The sequence below is a fragment of the Sceloporus occidentalis genome, unplaced genomic scaffold, assembly GCF_023333645.1.
Source record: "Sceloporus occidentalis isolate IW3139 unplaced genomic scaffold, rSceOcc1.0.p SCAF_25, whole genome shotgun sequence".
NCBI classification, from domain to species: Eukaryota; Metazoa; Chordata; class Lepidosauria; order Squamata; family Phrynosomatidae; genus Sceloporus; species Sceloporus occidentalis.
In genome coordinates, this window is record NW_028317005.1 from 3,174,972 (window position 1) to 3,192,684 (window position 17,713).

The 17,713-nt window shown below is 38.3% G+C and overlaps 1 protein-coding gene across 1 annotated transcript in view; it reads left to right on the forward strand.

Annotated features, from left to right (window-relative positions):
- The window catches only part of LOC149300268 (procollagen-lysine,2-oxoglutarate 5-dioxygenase 2-like), a 35,937-nt gene extending 18,735 nt beyond the window's left edge, over nt 1-17,202 (forward strand). Inside the window, exons 8-20 of the mRNA XM_089485240.1 lie at nt 2,070-2,171; nt 4,755-4,880; nt 6,477-6,598; nt 7,349-7,453; nt 7,878-8,003; nt 8,614-8,755; nt 10,311-10,373; nt 12,626-12,739; nt 14,502-14,567; nt 15,225-15,329; nt 15,637-15,783; nt 15,874-15,999; nt 17,047-17,202. Of these exons, the coding sequence (XP_089341366.1) occupies nt 2,070-2,171; nt 4,755-4,880; nt 6,477-6,598; nt 7,349-7,453; nt 7,878-8,003; nt 8,614-8,755; nt 10,311-10,373; nt 12,626-12,739; nt 14,502-14,567; nt 15,225-15,329; nt 15,637-15,783; nt 15,874-15,999; nt 17,047-17,202 (1,500 nt within the window). The remainder of the gene's footprint in view (nt 1-2,069; nt 2,172-4,754; nt 4,881-6,476; nt 6,599-7,348; nt 7,454-7,877; nt 8,004-8,613; nt 8,756-10,310; nt 10,374-12,625; nt 12,740-14,501; nt 14,568-15,224; nt 15,330-15,636; nt 15,784-15,873; nt 16,000-17,046) is intronic.
- The last annotated feature ends 511 nt before the right edge of the window (nt 17,203-17,713 follow it).

Here is a 17,713-nt window from a genome sequence, read left to right on the forward strand (position 1 = left end):
TGAACCATGGCTGAATTATACTTCAGGCTAATACATCTGCTACCACTAGTGGCCACCCTCCTCCCTCTTGAGTGATCTGAACCTGATTATCAGGTACAGCTGCGCCTCATGAATTGAGTGAAGCCCTGCCTTTAAAAGACCGGCCCTGCCCTTCAGTCAGGGCCTTGGCATTGTAGTTGTAGGACTGCCTTTGCTCTGAGCCGCTACCGCTACCGCTACCGCTACCGCTACCGCTACCGCTACCCGTGCCCGTTCCCGTTCCCGTACCTGCCTGAGCCGGTACTCGTGCATGATCCAGTACCCGAGCGTAAGTCCGTACCCGTGCATGAACCTGTACACGTGCCTGGCCCGGTAGTACTCCGTTCCCGGCCGCCCTGCCAGTGGGCCTCCGTTCCCGGCCGCCCTGCCAGTGGGCCTCCGTTCCCGGCCGCCCTGCCAGTGGGCCTCCGTTCCCGGCCGCCCTGCCAGTGGGCCTCCGTTCCCGGCCGCCCTGCCAGTGGGCTGTACCTGTACCTGCACCTGAGCCTGTACCTGTACCCGCACCCGAGCCTGTACCTGTACCTGTGCCTAAACCTGCCTGTGGGCTTACCTGCCAGTGGGCCCGCACCCGAGCCTGTACCTGTGCCTGAACCTGCCTGTGGGCTTACCTGCCAGTGGGCCCGCACCCGAGCCTGTACCTGTGCCTGAACCTGCCTGTGGGCTTACCTGCCAGTGGGCCCGCACCCGAGCCTGTACCTGTGCCTGAACCTGACTGTGGGCTTACCTGCCAGTGGGCCCGCACCCGAGCCTGTACCTGTGCCTGAACCTGCCTGTGGGCTTACCTGCCAGTGGGCCCGCACCCGAGCCTGTACCTGTGCCTGAACCTGACTGTGGGCTTACCTGACAGTGGGCCCACACCCGAGCCTGTGCCTGCACCTGCACCCGAGCCTGTGCCTGCACCTGCACCCGAGCCTGTGCCTGCACCTGCACCCGAGCCTGTGCCTGCACCTGCACCCGAGCCTGTGCCTGCACCTGCACCCGAGCCTGTGCCTGCACCTGCACCCGAGCCTGTGCCTGCACCTGCACCCGTCTCTCTGCCTCAGCTCCCGTCCTTTCCAGTTCTGCTACTCTGTCTGTACCTATCTCTCTGTCACCATGCATAAAGGAGTACAGACAGAGTCCCCTGGATCCCCTGCACATGGACTCCTACCAGACCTGCTCGCCCGGGTCCTGACAACTTCTGACCATCAGTTACCCAACATAAGACCCACAAATGGAGAATTTATGAATAACAGGAACATTTGTGAAATGAAAAACCATTCTGGCATGTTTAATTCTAAAGTGGTAGAGCCATTTCCTGAATCCTTTGATTTCCAACTTGTTTCCCCTCCACTATCTTTTTGTTTCATGGTAAAAAAAATATCATAGAAATGAATGAAACCATGGAGAATGTGAAACATTTAACTTTTTTCCAGGCTGTACAGGAACAGTACTTTTAAGCTATAAAATTATTTTTATAGTCTAATGCTTCCACATGAGAAGACAAAAAAACCTGATTTATGAGTTCAGATATTCCATTTTGAAAATCTGGGAATGAAAGTGAAAAATGGTGTTGCAGGTTTTTTATATTTATTTCCATATATATGAATGTTTCTATAACTTGGATGGATTACGGCCATGAGCTAGACAGACACAAAGTGTTCTCTTTAGTTAAAGATGGACCTTTAAGTTTACAAAAGGTAAGGTCATGCTGAGACTCCTGCAGTTGAGTTTGTGTGAGTTGGCAATGAGTTGCAACACAACACATTTTGGACCTGATGCTAAACAGGGCCCCACAGCTATGTAGACTAATGCTTCTACCCCTACATGGGCTGAGGGAGCGCTTTTTGAAATTTACCTTCACATATGGTGCCTCTGTAGATGCAGATTTTGGAAATATTAAAGGGATTTTCTTCTGCATGCGTCCATGGTCTGTTGCAACATGACATCTTTTTTTAATTGCAAAAAGTACTTATTCCTGCAAATAAATTGCAGCATATTAAACAGATCTGTATCATACATTAGTAATCAAAGTTTAATATTTCTTTCAGGTTCAGCTGAACTTCTTTGGAAATTATATACCCAATGTCTGGACACCTGAAACTCCATGTGGAACTTGTGATTTGGATACAATTAATTTATCTGCAGCTACAGTAAGTTCATTCTGCAAGAGTGTTAATGATAATAATAAAATACACCCACTCCCCTTTATACGTTTCCCTTTCTTTGTTTCTCTCTTACCGTGCCTTCTGTAGTGAAATCCAGTCAGTGTTTCAGCTCCTTACCCAACAGCTGCCTGATGTCATGCAGCAGTTAGTTTATCTGTTTAGTCACAACATATTTAACTAATGCATCCCTAGGCTTTCCAGATTTTTCTCTTGAGCCACTAGTTTTTTAGCCTTCGCCCCTATTGCCATGTGGGGAATATTCTGAAACTGAAGAATATGGCAAAGCTGTGCTATTTATACAAACAATTGTCAGCATATTGCCTAAATAACTGTCTCTGCTGAGCTGAGTGTATGGATGTGAGGTAAGGGTGGGTATAGAGTAAATATGTTGGTGAACTCAGTCAATATACAGCTCTGTCTATTGAGCTCATCATGGCTAAACAGATGAAAGGTAACATTACAAATAATTATACAGGTTCAGTTAGAAATATTAATTCAATTTTTAGCAGAATAAAAATGCGATCACTTTGGAATTTTCTGGAGATTAACCCTTGCTATGACCAAACACAGTTGTGCCATTAGCCAAGTGGTCTTTACTTTGGGAAAGTACATTTCTTTGTCTTGATCCCTTCCTCCTCTGGCCTCCTACAGCTATAACCCAGCCCCCTTTTCTTAATCTGAAAGTTATCTTCTCTTATCTACCTCTCTCTTTCCCCTCTTGTAGCTTTCATTAAACAGCTGAAGCTGTCTGCAAACCACCATCTATCATGCATGCAACCACTTCTAGTATTTTTAACTTTACTTGCACACAAACCTGTAGCTCTCCTAAAAATTAGAGCTAAAAATTTAAGAGGTATGTGGAAGTGTGTGGGCTGCATGGGCGATCAGAGGGATTGAGTGCATGTATGTATATATGTGTAAGTGTATGGTTGTTATAGTGATTGTGAGTGTATGTATGTATGTGTAAGTGTATGTATGTACTGTAAATATAAATGTATTGTGCTAGAATGGGTTGGCTGTGTGCATATGTGTATGTATATACGTATGTATGTATAAATGTGTAGTGTTAGAGTGACTGGGTATGTTTGGATATATTCATGTGTAAGTGTGTGGCAATAGGGTGAGTGTGTATGTATGTGTAAGTTGTAGTTTTAGATTGGCTGTGTGTTAGTATGTATGTGTTAGATATTTGTTTGTATGAAATGTGTTAGAATGATAGTGATAAAACTATCCTGAATTTAATATGAGACTAAGGATTGATTATCCTCTGAGTCTTTACATCAGGAAAAATGGGCAGATTAGATGGGCCTAAGTGACATTATATAATTCACTATATGTTGTTTGCAGATCATTGTTAGCATTAGCTGGAGCTGGTCACACTGGATTAAAATTTATAAAAGTGTAAAACTATAATTTGTTTAAATGTGAGTCATATTTTAATATTCAGTAACAGTCCTTTGGCATCATAAATATACAATTTTAAATGAGAGGTTGTATTTATGGGATTGTAACTGAGAAGAGTAGATTTGCGTTCAGTCATATTGAGGATTATAAAATAACGCATATGGGCTATGAATTTGTCCACCTCAACAAAAAACTTGTGAAAAGTGTAAGAGTTGAAATAAATCTATTCTTGTACATTGAGGAATATTTGTTTAGTGCACATGAAGTCATGTTTTTATGTTTAGAAAGTAAATTATCCATTGTATTCAAACAAGGATTGCATTCTGGTTTATAGTTACACAAACAAAAGTAAATGAGTTTGGAACATTGACAAACAGTGGCAAGTTACTTAGGGTGCTTAAACTTGGACGGAATACCTCATGAGAAGTAATGAAATCCAGAACATAACAACAAAGAATACATGTTCATTATACTTATCTCTTATTAAAAATGTATATTATTTTGGTGAATGTTTTTTATTTATTTGTATATTTCCTGATATTTAACTTTATTGACCTTTTCACCTAAAGTGTGTTTTTCCCATCTTCACCTTCTTCTTCTTCTTTTTCTTGGTCGGAGCAGCATATTTCCTTCAAGGAAAGCTGTTCTGGAGAACTGACTTAAACATAAATAGTTCCTGCTTAATAACATGAACTTGCACTTTATCCAAGAAAAAAAAATTTAACGTTTGAATGGCTTGTGATTTTGACATCCAGATGTGTAATATTCCATTGCATTTAATTGTTTCTATTAGCAAGATACATAATGGATGCAACTGGCTCTAGGGTGGAACAGAAAAGAGGCTTAAAATCTTCTTCTGACATATCCATATGATCTAGGTCCCTTAAAAAGTAATGTTTATTTTCAAACTCACTAGACGAAGTTTAAGCTTGGAAACCATCAAGTGAACATGCATTTAGGGCTCTATATTGTACTATATCAGTAATATTACCAATGGCAGTTCGATTTTTGACTATTAATTACAAGGCATCAACATGTTTTACAATGATGTACATTTTACAGGGTTGGTAAATACATTTACAATGAATCATTGCATGTGATAAAAGTGAATGAGGCCCCTTCTTGGTAATTAGTTATTAATATTGTATCTTTTTTTGTTTTTAGGAGTATCCAAAAGTAACAGTTGGAATCTTTATTGAACAACCAACACCATTCCTGCCTGATTTTTTCAACAGATTGATGGCTCTAGATTATCCAAAGGAAAATCTCTTTTTGTTCATCCATAACAGTGTGAGTATTTTACTTTTGCATTTGTGGTTTTTGAAAGCAGTGGAAGTAAACAAATGGCATTTGTTATACTGAGATCTAAATAGTATTTTAACATTGCTACTAGTGTATTTTTTAAACTTATTTAAGGTTCCATAGCAAAAAATACAAAGGTATTCTTATAGCACTGCTGAGGGTAACTCTTTAGCCTTTGAAAGTCATAGAAATCCATGTCAACTGTGCGGAAAGATTGTATGACCACTTACCTAGTCCTGGTGCTGTTAGGTACGAGCATATTTTTTTGTGATGTTTGTGGTTAAAACTTTAACACAGTATAGGAACGACTACTGAAACAAAACCAAATTATGCTAAACAGCATAACCTGAGTACAATAAGTCCCTAAATGCATGGGCTTTTGTGTCCCAGTCTTCTTTTCTGCAGCTTTGTGTCTTTTCTTCTGTGTTTTTTCTTCTGTCTTCTTTTTTGATCCATTTCTCCCCACTATCCGTTGTGTTATCCAGACCTCCAAAAGCTCTCTCTTTTTGCAAAAGTACTCCAAGAAGCCAGAACAATGCAGACAGATCCACAGAGAAGGAGACATGTTTCTGCACTTCGCTATCTCTGGGAACCCGTCTGCATTTTTCTGGCCTCCTGGAGGCCACAGTATGCACCAAGGGGAGAGCCTCTCCTCCACTCCTCCAATTACGAGTGAGGTTTTCCCTGTGGTGTATGCCAAGACTCTGCCCTGTTGTGGAAGTACTCCAGGAGGGCAGGTTAACTGAGTGGATAGTGGGGTAAAACAGACCAACAAAGACAACAGAAGAACAAGAAGAGGCAAAACAAGAAGCGGAACTGTGGAAAGGAAACAGGATCATAGTTGAGGGAGAAGGTAGATAGAGAGAGTGTGAGAGAACATAAGAGTTAGTGTGAGAAAGTGAGAGTAAAAGGAAATGCAAATTAGGAGCTTTCTCTTTCATTTTTATCTATTTCATTGGGCTCTCCTCTTTTTCAGAAATTCGTATGAATGAAAAAAATTGGCAAATATTATTAAAAGTGAACATTAAAGAAATTCAATTTTTATTTTACTTTTTGTAGACCCCATACATGAATCATGTAATTAGGGGGTATTTTTTGATACATTGTTTGCCCTAATACCAGTGTAGTGTAATGTAGCTATATTGGCTTCAGTTATGCTTGCATCCCCCACACATCAGAAGAAAATTTGAAAAGCACAGGATGTACTATTACATCCTAAGATCATTCTGATGACCTTTTTCAGGAAGTAATAATGTACGTAAAAGGACATCACCAGGGATCCAGTTGTTCCGTGCCTGATGGAGAAAGCTGTATGATACCTGTCTAGTTTGTCTGTTATTTAACATCATTTTATTAATGATTGCCAATGTAGGAATTATTGTGGTGCACTCTAAACTGAAGATGGGGGGGCATTGCATTTAGTAACCATTACATTAATCATTTAAGGTACACATGGGGGCCTATACTCTTGTTATTAATGCAAGTGTGTGTTTTTGTCATTAAATTTCCCCTTTAGAACTGTACTCTTTGTTCCATCCATTCATGATTTTGTACTTTCCTAATAACACTTTTTTTCCATTATAGGAAGTTTATCACGAAAAACACATTCAAAAGTTTTGGGAAGATGCCAAAGGTGTTATTGGAAATCTGAAAGTTGTGGGACCGGAGGAGACAATCTCTCAAGCAGAAGCTAGGAACATGGGAATGTAATAAATATTACATCCTTACTGTGTGTTTTTCACTTTGGTACATTGTGTCAACAGGGACCGTTGTATATTGTGCCTCCAAATCTAGAGACTTCCCAGATCAGATTGTTTGTTTGTGAAGTACCAGCCTTTTCTATTATGGTGTACAGGGCAGACTCTTCATACAAATAGTTAGAGCCCTTTATAAGTTTCATATATCGGGAGGGCAACAACGTTGAGTGCTGCTGCTTGAACTATAACAAAACTGTATAGACATTTTATTCGCTAACAGATATTTTGGCATTAGACAACTCTGTAAGTCGGCACAAATCTCTTGCTCCCAGCAAGTAATTGTAATTGAATAGAAAAGTGAAAATGAGATCTTGTTGGGTCAGCGCTAAGGCTGTTCCTCTTTAGAAGAGCTTAAGAAAACACACATTCACAACATTCTTAAACCATGATGTCACAGAATAGAGAGACATAAATTTGTTTCTTGACTTCTGGAGGCCCAGCGGGATGTTGATGTTCAGATGTTAATTTTTAAAAGATTCAACTATTTGACTTCCTGTTCCTATCAGTGCGAATTTAACGCAGCATGCTTATGTGTGAATGTTGTATATCTATCTATGTATACTATACTATACTATGTTGTACATGTGCCATTCTATTACAGTCTCCTATGGGGGCATCATACTTCCAGACTTATATTATGCATATAAGTTGAGATAAATCTAACTGAACTTACATTTTTTTCCCATTTTTGTTTTTTAGGGACACCTGCCGTCAGAATAAAGAATGTGATTATTACTTTAGCATAGATGCAGATGTTGTATTGACAAACCCCAAAACATTAAAACTACTAATTGAGCAAAACAGGTAGGTGGGCTATTCATGATGTGTAGAATTTATAGAATAAATTTAGTGCTGAATATGGTAATATAGTTTAGTATTTGAGAACTGTTTTTATTTAATTTTGTTCTTTACATGCAAACCTATCATGTGATATTTTGGGTGACTTCCTCTGCTGAATCAACACACTGAGCTATTTATGGCAATGCTTTATGGCAAGAGTGGCAGTCTGGGTGATTAAAAAGCCATTGTTTCCTTTGCCGAAAGGGAGTGATACGGAGTTTGTTTGTCTTGTAGACTGGATTACAATAACAGAGCTAGATTATTATATATATATATATATATATATATATATATATATACACACACACACACACACACATCTACAAATAACTACTTATGTAAAAACTGGGACTGTTTAAAAATTGTTGTTTTGTTGTTTTTTTTACAGAAAGATCCTTGCTCCTCTTGTAACACGACATGGGAAATTGTGGTCTAATTTCTGGGGTGCCTTGAGTCCAGATGGATATTATGCAAGGTCGGAAGATTATGTGGACATTGTACAAGGCACTAGAGTGTAAGTGTAATCTTACCATAATTCATACCCTCGAGAAAATCTGTGGCCCACCACCATTGTTTGTGGTTGCAGTACTGTACATTTCTGCAAACTATATACCGTGATACTTCAGTGTAGTTGTCTTACTAGATGCGTAGCTGTGCATCATAAAAACCTCTATTAGGTAATGAAAGGAACAGTCATGTCTAATATAAAATTAACTCGCCCCTGTTATTAATATTATTAATACTAGTTTTATGGGAAATCTTGTTTAGATTACAGATATTAGAATTTAATGGAGCATATTCTTTACCTAATTCTTCAGTTCACTGGCATCTGGAAAGTAAATTGCATCATTATGGTTATTTTTCATTCTCTTAAGGTCTAACTTTAAGATGTTTATAAACACACAAAAAAATACTTATTTACTTATTTTTTAAAATGAATATGGAGGACGGATGTAAAACTTTGGACCGAAATGATTTGAGCGATTGGGAGATTAAATCAATTTCAATTGTTTTGCCCAAAGTGGTACAAAAATCCTGTTATCTTTCGGGACCTTGAGGCCTGGAGTGTGACACCCCCAATAAAGAAAATCAGTTCACTAAATATTATGTTTTTTTTTCTACAGAGGCGTTTGGAATGTTCCATACATGGCCAATGTGTATTTGATTAAAGGACAGACACTTAGGTCTGAATTAAAGGAGAGAAACCATTTTGTTATGAACAGGCTAGATCCAGACATGGCACTGTGCCGAAATGCAAGGGAAATGGTACGATTTTGGTGCAGGTTTGGTAAACTAGAATTTACAACATTGTTAGCACTTTTTTGCCACTCTAATAATTTGTTTGTGTGTGTTTCTATGTTTTTGAGTACTAGGCTTTTTTTTTTTTTTTTTACAAAATTAGGTTTGCTCATTTTTATTTACTTGACTGCTTAAGCCCACAGCCCGATACCAATACCAAGATTAACCACCCCACCTTCCCCCAAACAAAGACACAGGACACCATTAGTGGGGTAGGGCTTTTGGCCACAGCTTTATTAGAATTTACATAAACATTCCCCAGGCCAGCGGTAAAACACAAAACCAATCCTAAAATGACCTGCCAGCTGTTAAGCACTAAGCCCAACAGGCAGATAATTACCCCAACAAGCCAAGAGTCCTAGCCCCGTAGGTGCCATAAGCCGCCCATGGGACACACTTCCCCAAGACCATTAGGGGCAAACATACCATGCTTATTTGTGATCTGCGCTGGCCAGGGTACCCAGACCGCAGCTGTGACAATCAAACAAGATGGAAAAAGAAAGGTAACAAACATATAAATAACATGAGCAGACCAAAAGTAGTGCAACAAAACCATTAGGTGTCAAACACAAAAAATAGGGCGGGCGGGGAGCGTCTGAAGGTTGCAGGTGAAAAAGGAGAAAGAGGTAAGAGTCACCCCCAATATAACCCTTATAGCTGCAACAATGTTGCAGCTACCCACCAATGCCTTGGGCATGGGCCAACAGTCATGACCCCCCCCTATTGGTCCAGGGGGCCCCTTTCATACAGAACAGCTGCTGGGCTCTTATATATATGTACACCGATTACATATACTCATACAAATGCTGAATTCCAGGAAAGCCACATATAGTTTTACATTGTATGTATATATAGCATTACTTAAAACTGACAGAATGTATACTTGCTGATTTTGTCTTTTATATTTCTTTTCGTATGTCATACTAAATGTTCAGCTTTATTAGATAGAAGTTCCCATTAATTGTGTGTAGTTAGAGAAGAGAAACAATTTACTGTTGAGCCACTAATATTTCCAGATATTTGTTATTTTTGAAACTGCTTTATTGAAATGCACAATAAAAGTTGGCAAGTATTTCTACATTATATTACTCTTTCCAGCTAAAGGCCTGGCTTCTTGATCATCTGCATATCTCCTACGTGGCAGTCCTCCAAACTTCCTTTTTTGTAACTCTCTGCATCCGTGATTTCAGTTGTTACTAACTCCTTGACTTTGGAATGCTCGGCTGAGAATGTGGTCAGGGGAAGACTTGATTTTTTTCTGGCACTTTTCAAATTCATTTATGTTGATAAACATTTTTGACCTATATCCAACCATCTGGCAAATGAGCATGACAAGTCATCCTTTATGTCCTGCTTTTGCTTGAAGCCGCACGTTGTCTAAAAAAAGACTCCTTATCTTTATGGTTTGGCTGTTATTTTTTCAATTTATATTTTTCATATTTCCACAGTTAATCTAGGCAAAATTAGAGTGCAAGAAAAAAGTGATATGCAAGTCAACTTATCTGATGCTTCTTCATTTTAGAGTTTACAAAGAGAAAGAGACTCCCCATCTTCGGAAAATTTCCATATGCTCAGAGCCCCGAAGGTTTCATTTTATTTTTATACTTTTTATACTCTGCTCTCTTCCATTTTCAATATCCTTTCACAGTGGACATACTTTCTTAGCATCTAAAAAAGGGAGGATTTACCTTCTAAGGTGACCCATTTTAAAGAGGTTATGTAGCTATGTAGAATCAGTTGTTACTCTATGGAGAGCTCACAGGTTCTATACGGAGCCCTCTTAGAGTATTAACATGTAGAGGAAACAAAGAGTACTGTTTGACAAATATGTCTCCATTCACCATCCCAACCTAATGATTAGCTGATTGACGTTAGGAAACCTCTAAAACTCGATCAGTAGCAGTTATATGTATAAGCATTACATTTTAACCTAGTTGTACATAGCATATTTTTCTCCATAAACACAGAAACTTTACTTCTATGTAAATTAGACATATTTATTATGCAAGCAAGTAATTAGTCTCACCTAACAAATAACATTAATAATAACGACCCATCACACAATTCCCGTTAATATAACTTGTTTTATTTAATGTTATATTATAAGATTACATAAATGGGAATGTCTATTATTTGTTATTTAGCAGTCACCACTGCATACAATTGTAATGTCCTTGGCATCTGCAGCAAGGTATAAGACCAGGATTTAAAAAGTCTTCGGGCAATAGATGAGAACCATTGGTTACATTAGCATCAAAAAGAGGTGAACAAGGCATTGCATTCCTGTAAACGTGTATTTACCTCTTTGTTTGTTCCATTTTTTTGTTTTATTTTGGTTTTCAAAATAATAATTTCTTACAAGAGCTTGGACCATTTTTAACCAGTGAAACATAAAAAGCTCTATTACTAGAATGCACGGTTACGGAACCAGAACAAGAAGAATTAAATGCCTCTTTTTGGAGATGGAAGTACGTTTGGCTCTAACTTAAGACCATTTTCTTACATGTGGGATAGAAAAATGCCAACAAAAAATGAGATGCCAGTTATGGGGCCTTTTTCCCCATAACTACATTTGGTTTGAAACTGGAGTAATTTATATTGGCCATACAACTCATCTGCTTATTGTAAAAAACCCAGTTTCTTTAAAAAACACAATTATCCTTCTGGCAGCATAAGGGTGTTGTATTTCTTCATTGGGAAACATGCTTTGACAAAATATTCTTCTGCCTCCTTTTTTTTTCTTCATAATTAACTAAGGCACATTGATATTTTTTTCAGATCTAAAATGTACTCGACAATGAAAAATAAATATATATATATATATATATATACAGGGGCGGGCTGGGCTGGGGGGCAATTGCCCCCCAGGCCGCCCGAAATCTAATCTAAACGGCCGCTGGGTGCTGATGCTGCCAGCCGGCGCTACTTTAATACTTTTTTTTAAAATTTAATATGGCAAGCTGGATCGGCTATTAAATGAAAAAAAAAATAGTATTAAAGCAGCGCCGGCCGGTGGCATCAGCACCCAGCGGCCTTATGCGATGGCCGCCAAGTGATCGGAGCAGTGTGAGGGGTGAAAGCTCGGTCCCCTCGCACTCACCTTTCACCCCTCACGCTGCTCCCATCACTATGCGGCCATCAGATTGTTGGAAATCTAATCTAAACGGTCGCTGGGTACTGATGCTGCTGGCCGGCGCTACTTTAATACTTTATTTATTTATAATATGGCAAGCCGATCCGGCATATTAAATAAATAAAAAAAAGGATTAAAGTAGCTAAAGCCGGTGGCATCAGCACCCAGCGGCCGTTTAGATAAGTTTTCCAGCAGTCTGATGGCCGCATAGTGATGGGAGCAGCGTGAGGGGTGAAAGGTGAGTGCGAGGGGCGGAGCCACTTCACTTGACTTGCCCCCCAGGCCTCAGGCTGCCAGCCCTCCCCTGTATATATACATACTGATTTAGTAATTTAAAGTAACCTGAGTTTGTATTTTTTTAAATCTTTATTTTTTTCAAGATGCCCATTTACTTTGTGCTACAAGCATAACATTTTTCTTTAGAAGCTCATTTTCTTAACTATAAGAGGCTTTAATTTCATGTATGTAACAAGTACTTAAGTTTTCTTTCAGATACATTTTTTTTAACCACTTGGATTGTTTACAGAGGACGAAAACCACTTAAACCTTTTAACATTATATTTTCTTACACAATGACTTTCCTTTTCTTCTCTTATAGGATGGGGATTTCAGTGACAGCACTATACTATGTCACTTTCAAAGCTGTTAATTGTATTCTCTTGAAATTACAATCCCTCTCATATATTCTTAATTGTCTGCCTTAGGGTGTCTTCATGTACATTACAAACAGACATGAATTTGGAAGACTTATTTCGACTGCCAATTACAATACTACTCACTATAATAATGACCTCTGGCAAATATTTGAAAACCCTGCGGTACGTATTAAGCAAAAACCTTTGTGTTTTGTTTCCTGTGCTCTTGATTGAACATGTACATTGCAGTTGCATGTATGCGAGGATCACATGTAATAGCCTCTGGTAGGAATATTGAACCTCCTTTGGTCTGTTGGCCGTTCTGTCACTAATTTGTAAGTGGATTGGATCTGGTTAGGAAAGTCTGTATAATGTAATACAGTAACTGTGAAAAAGTAGATTCGGTCAGAGGGAGAGAAAGCGAGTGTTGGGAGTTCTAATGTTCTAATGTACAGTTTTTGGGCGAGGGGTGAGTTGAGGCCTAGTATTAATACCTGTTAACAACTTAGCACTAATTATGCAATGAAAACGTATTCTTCAACTGTTTTAGGTGTAATGAAAGGTATGCATGCTCAAAAAAAAAAAAATACCAGGTGAAAAAAATGTTTCTTATCCCATTATGTGGGGAATGACTGGGTAACCTAATAAAACTTTCAAGCCTTAAAAAGTACACTTATGCTCTCACGGTGGTTCATCATCCCTTAGGCACACTCAGGGCCGGCCTTAGGGGTGTGCGACCTGTGCGACCGCACAGGGCGCCATGGTTGCAGGGGCGCCTGACTGGGACTTAGATTAAAGCATCGTTTTGTTTTTTTTTGTGTTTTTTTTAAAACTTTATTTAACATCATTCATGTTAAATAAAGTTTAAAAAAAAAACGATGCTTAAATCTAAGTCCCGGTCAGGGGCGCCGAGCGGTTGCTCGTGAAGTTCTCGGCAACCGCTCGGCGCCCCTTACTCTCCGTGACTCCGTCGCTGTGCCGGCATCTCATGTTGAGCGCCGGACTATTCCGGCTCTCAACATGAAATGCCGGCACCGCGGCAGAGAGAGAAGACGGATGCCTCCCGCTCTCACCGCAGGACTCCGGCAACAAGGTAAGTGGGGGGGGGTGTAGTTTGAAGGGTGTAGTTTGAAGGGGCAGAGGGGGGGGTGTAGTTTGAAGGGGCAGAGGGGGGGTGTAGTTTGAAGGGACAGGGGGGTGTAGTTTGAATGGACAGGGGGGGTAGTTTGAAGGGGCAGAGGGGAGGGGTAGTTTGAGGGGCATGGGGGGGTAGTTTGAAGGGGCAGTGAGGGGGGCGCCAGAGGAGTAGTCCGCACAGGGCGCCACAACGCCTAAGGCCGGCTCTGGGCACACTAGTCAAATTCTTAGGAGACTTCAAGCCCTAGAGGACCTGGTGCTTTAATGGATAACCTGCCAACACACCACCTCCGGCTGAATAACAGTAGCTGTGCAGGTTACTGTAGCCGTGAGGAAGGCACTTGGTGGCGTCATATTGCATGTTTTTTTTTATGCATGTACGTGCACAATTTCTACTCAGCTGCCAACTCCTCTGTAAGGATATGTTTTCTGGATGTCTAATTTACAATACCTAACCTGTAGCTTATTATACCTAAATTTATTATTTGTTATTATGCACGTTTTTTCTATTAAATTTATCCATAATTTATTACCGTGTATCGCTTCCACTATAAAAGATGGGTTTATAACCCAGTGATAATAGAGAATTCCTTTTCTGTTCCCAACATAATCTTTCTTACAGAAATACCCACATGCACTAAGATATTTGTTTTTTTTTTAAAAATTTTTTGCGTGTTATTAGAACTGACAGAAACTAAATTTCACATGCTGCATTCAGATGTTGAGCAGTATATGCATTGTGTATCTTCTTTGATGTAGTATCATAAGTAACAGTATACCTACAATAAAACCTAAATCTATTTTCCAGGATTGGAAAGAAAAATACATCAATCCAAACTACTCAAAGATCTTCACTGAAAACATAGTTGAGCAGGTAAGATTATTTCATATTTAAGGCAGTTATTGAGTAGGCCAATCCCAGTAAGAAACTAACTTCTGATTTGTGACATAAGTTTATAATAAAAATGTTTTCCTAATTTGCTGGATATCAGAACAATTTATGTAAAGCTAGTGAATAAATGCAAAAGGACCTAGAAACACCTTTACTGAATTTAGGCAACAGTCTCATAAGTTATAACACTAATTGCACTCTAGTATGCTAAGCAAATAAACTTTATCACACGTGCCATTATAATCTTCTGTCTAAAGGTTTACTCACATAAAAGTTTTACAAATCTTGTAATTTCTCTGTAGTTTCTCTGGCAACAAAATCTCAAATAAGTAATTTTTACACAAATAAATTCACAGAAATATTTATAGGAAAGGTTTGGTTATTATGAATGATGACTAATGCTACATTTAATTTACAAAAAAGTTACAATCAGTAATAGGTGAAAGAGCATCTTTAACATACACGTAGAAACAAATTATTTTCTGCCATCTGCTGTTTAAACTAGCTATGTACATAACACACAGTTTAACTCACAGATCATATACCTATATTTATTGTCATTTAAATAGCCATAACTATGGCCCAAACAATACTTCAGCAGGTTTTGAATAAATCACCTCATTATACCTATTTTTGTAGCCTTGTCCAGATGTGTTTTGGTTCCCCGTGCTTTCTGAAAAAGCTTGTGATGAACTTGTACAGGAAATGGAGCACTTTGGACAATGGTCTGGTTCAAAAAATACGGTAAGCAAAGCATTTAAAAAAAACCCAAAAAAACAGATAAAGGTAACAATTGACAGTGATTTGGGTTGAGGAATCATCCATGTTATAACAAATAATTACATGGAAGTCATATGTGCATGAAGAGGCATGTTTGTTAATTGATCAGAAATAAAGAACATACTTGTCCTTGGTATTGGCTAAGCAGTGAAACTATCATTAGCCTTGTATCTCTGAATATTTTAGACTTAGTTTTTACAGTACCCTAATTACAGGATTTGTTTTGAAATTCTGGTTATGCCTACATTTTAATTCTTTTACTTGTAATTAGGATAAACGTATTGCTGGTGGGTACGAGAACGTGCCAACGGATGATATACACATGGGACAGATCGGGATGGATACAGAGTGGCTTCATTTCATCAGAGAATACATTGCTCCAGTAACTTTAAAAGTATTTGCTGGCTATTACACCAAAGTAAGAATGCTTCTTGTTGTCAAACTTTCCATGCAACTGCTAATCTTCTGCTCTTGTGATGTATCAACATTTTTTTATTTTTTTTTTAAGGGACATGCTTTGCTTAATTTTGTGGTCAAATATACCCCAGATCGTCAGTCATACCTACGTCCTCATCATGATGCTTCAACCTTTACCATCAACATAGCCCTCAACAAAAAGAATGCAGACTTTTGGGTATGTCACATATCTGAACTTTATTTTAATGTATCTTATGTGGTATAGTTTGCAATTACCCTGTTACTATTAGGGTTTCATAACCCAGACCTGCACATGACTTTATTTCTTAGACTGTTGTTCAATAAAGTGGTTTTCTGTTAGCAGTTTACCCATACTTAAGTATATTTTAAAGCTGCTGTTACAACACATAATTGTTCTGAACTATGTCAGTAATTTACAGTTTTCTAATTTTCATTAGGCAGCAAGACCCTTTCTATACTGGGGAGGTAGTTTTATATTTTATTTTTTCTTAAATCAAGGGGCATATCTGTATAGGATAAAAACTATATAAATCAAAATTGGATCAATTCAATTAGCAATCAATTAGGAGTTTTTGCTGACTACTTTAGGTTACCAACCAGGAGCAATTAATGGGCAAAGTACTAACTAGTAGAAAAACTCTTATGCATTGTTCAAGGATTGGTAATTTTGTACATACGGCCTTAAATGTCTTTTACATTCTTATTGTTCCTTTTGACATACATTTTTTACTGCTTTTCTACCTTTAACTTCCTAGGGATATAACCTATGTTAGCTTACCAAAAGCTTATGTCGTCTTTTTTTTTTTGCCCTGCCCAGAGGCAGGCTGGTATATGCTGAAATGATACACTCTCCCCTCCTTGACAACTTGTCTGTCAAATTGGGAGGATCTGGATGTCTCCTAATCAGGTCTTGATCCTTGGTGGATCTCCCACCAGCTCCTTGGCCATTGGAGTTAGGTTTAGGAAATTATATAATTTTGTGTGTCCTTATAGCCTTTGCCATTTTTTGTTCTTTTAATATTGGTCCATTTTTTTTTTATACACATGGTCCACTATGGCTCGATTTAGACAGTACTTGAGGGCATTAGGGTTTTTTTTAGTTTACTTATATTGTTTTAGAGAATGTGCATCTTGGCTTGTACTTGCCTAGTTACACATTCACCTTTTAAAGGATTAAATGTCCACTCACTGGTTGAAAAAAATGTTGAACAATAATGATGCAGATTTGTCTCTCTTCTTGCAGGGAGGAGGATGTAAATTCACTAGATACAACTGCTCCATTGAGTCACCAAGGAAAGGCTGGAGCTTTATGCACCCAGGAAGACTCACACATTTGCATGAAGGACTTCCTGTTACCAATGGAACGCGATATATTGCAGTATCTTTTATTGACCCTTAAGCCTCTGTATAACAAACTCCAGACCCATGATGACCAAGATATTACCTTTTTTATGACAGATGTCTATTTATAGAATTTGTACCAAATCGAAATATTTGTCAATGTTTAAATTTTAAATAAAAAAAATAAAATCTGTGTTAATCCAGCAAATAAAATACTTAAAAAGAAAATCACTGTTACAAATAATCTAATTAAATGTCATTTTTTTGTTAATCATATGTTAAAACCCTATTCATTGTGTATTATGCCCCTCACATGGCCCACAAAATAGAATGTTTAGGAGGCCAACCCTCCTAGCAGCTATTCCCATGTAGTATTCAATTGCTGTAAATCACTCTGCTTTTAGTTAATACTAATTATACAAATTATAATAAAGAGAATTGATGCAGAAGTGTTTTGAGCAAGAATTTCTGCACTCAAGTTTTCCTATATAAATATGTGTGTATATATATATATATATATATATATATATATATATATATATATATATATATATATCCAGACCCACTCT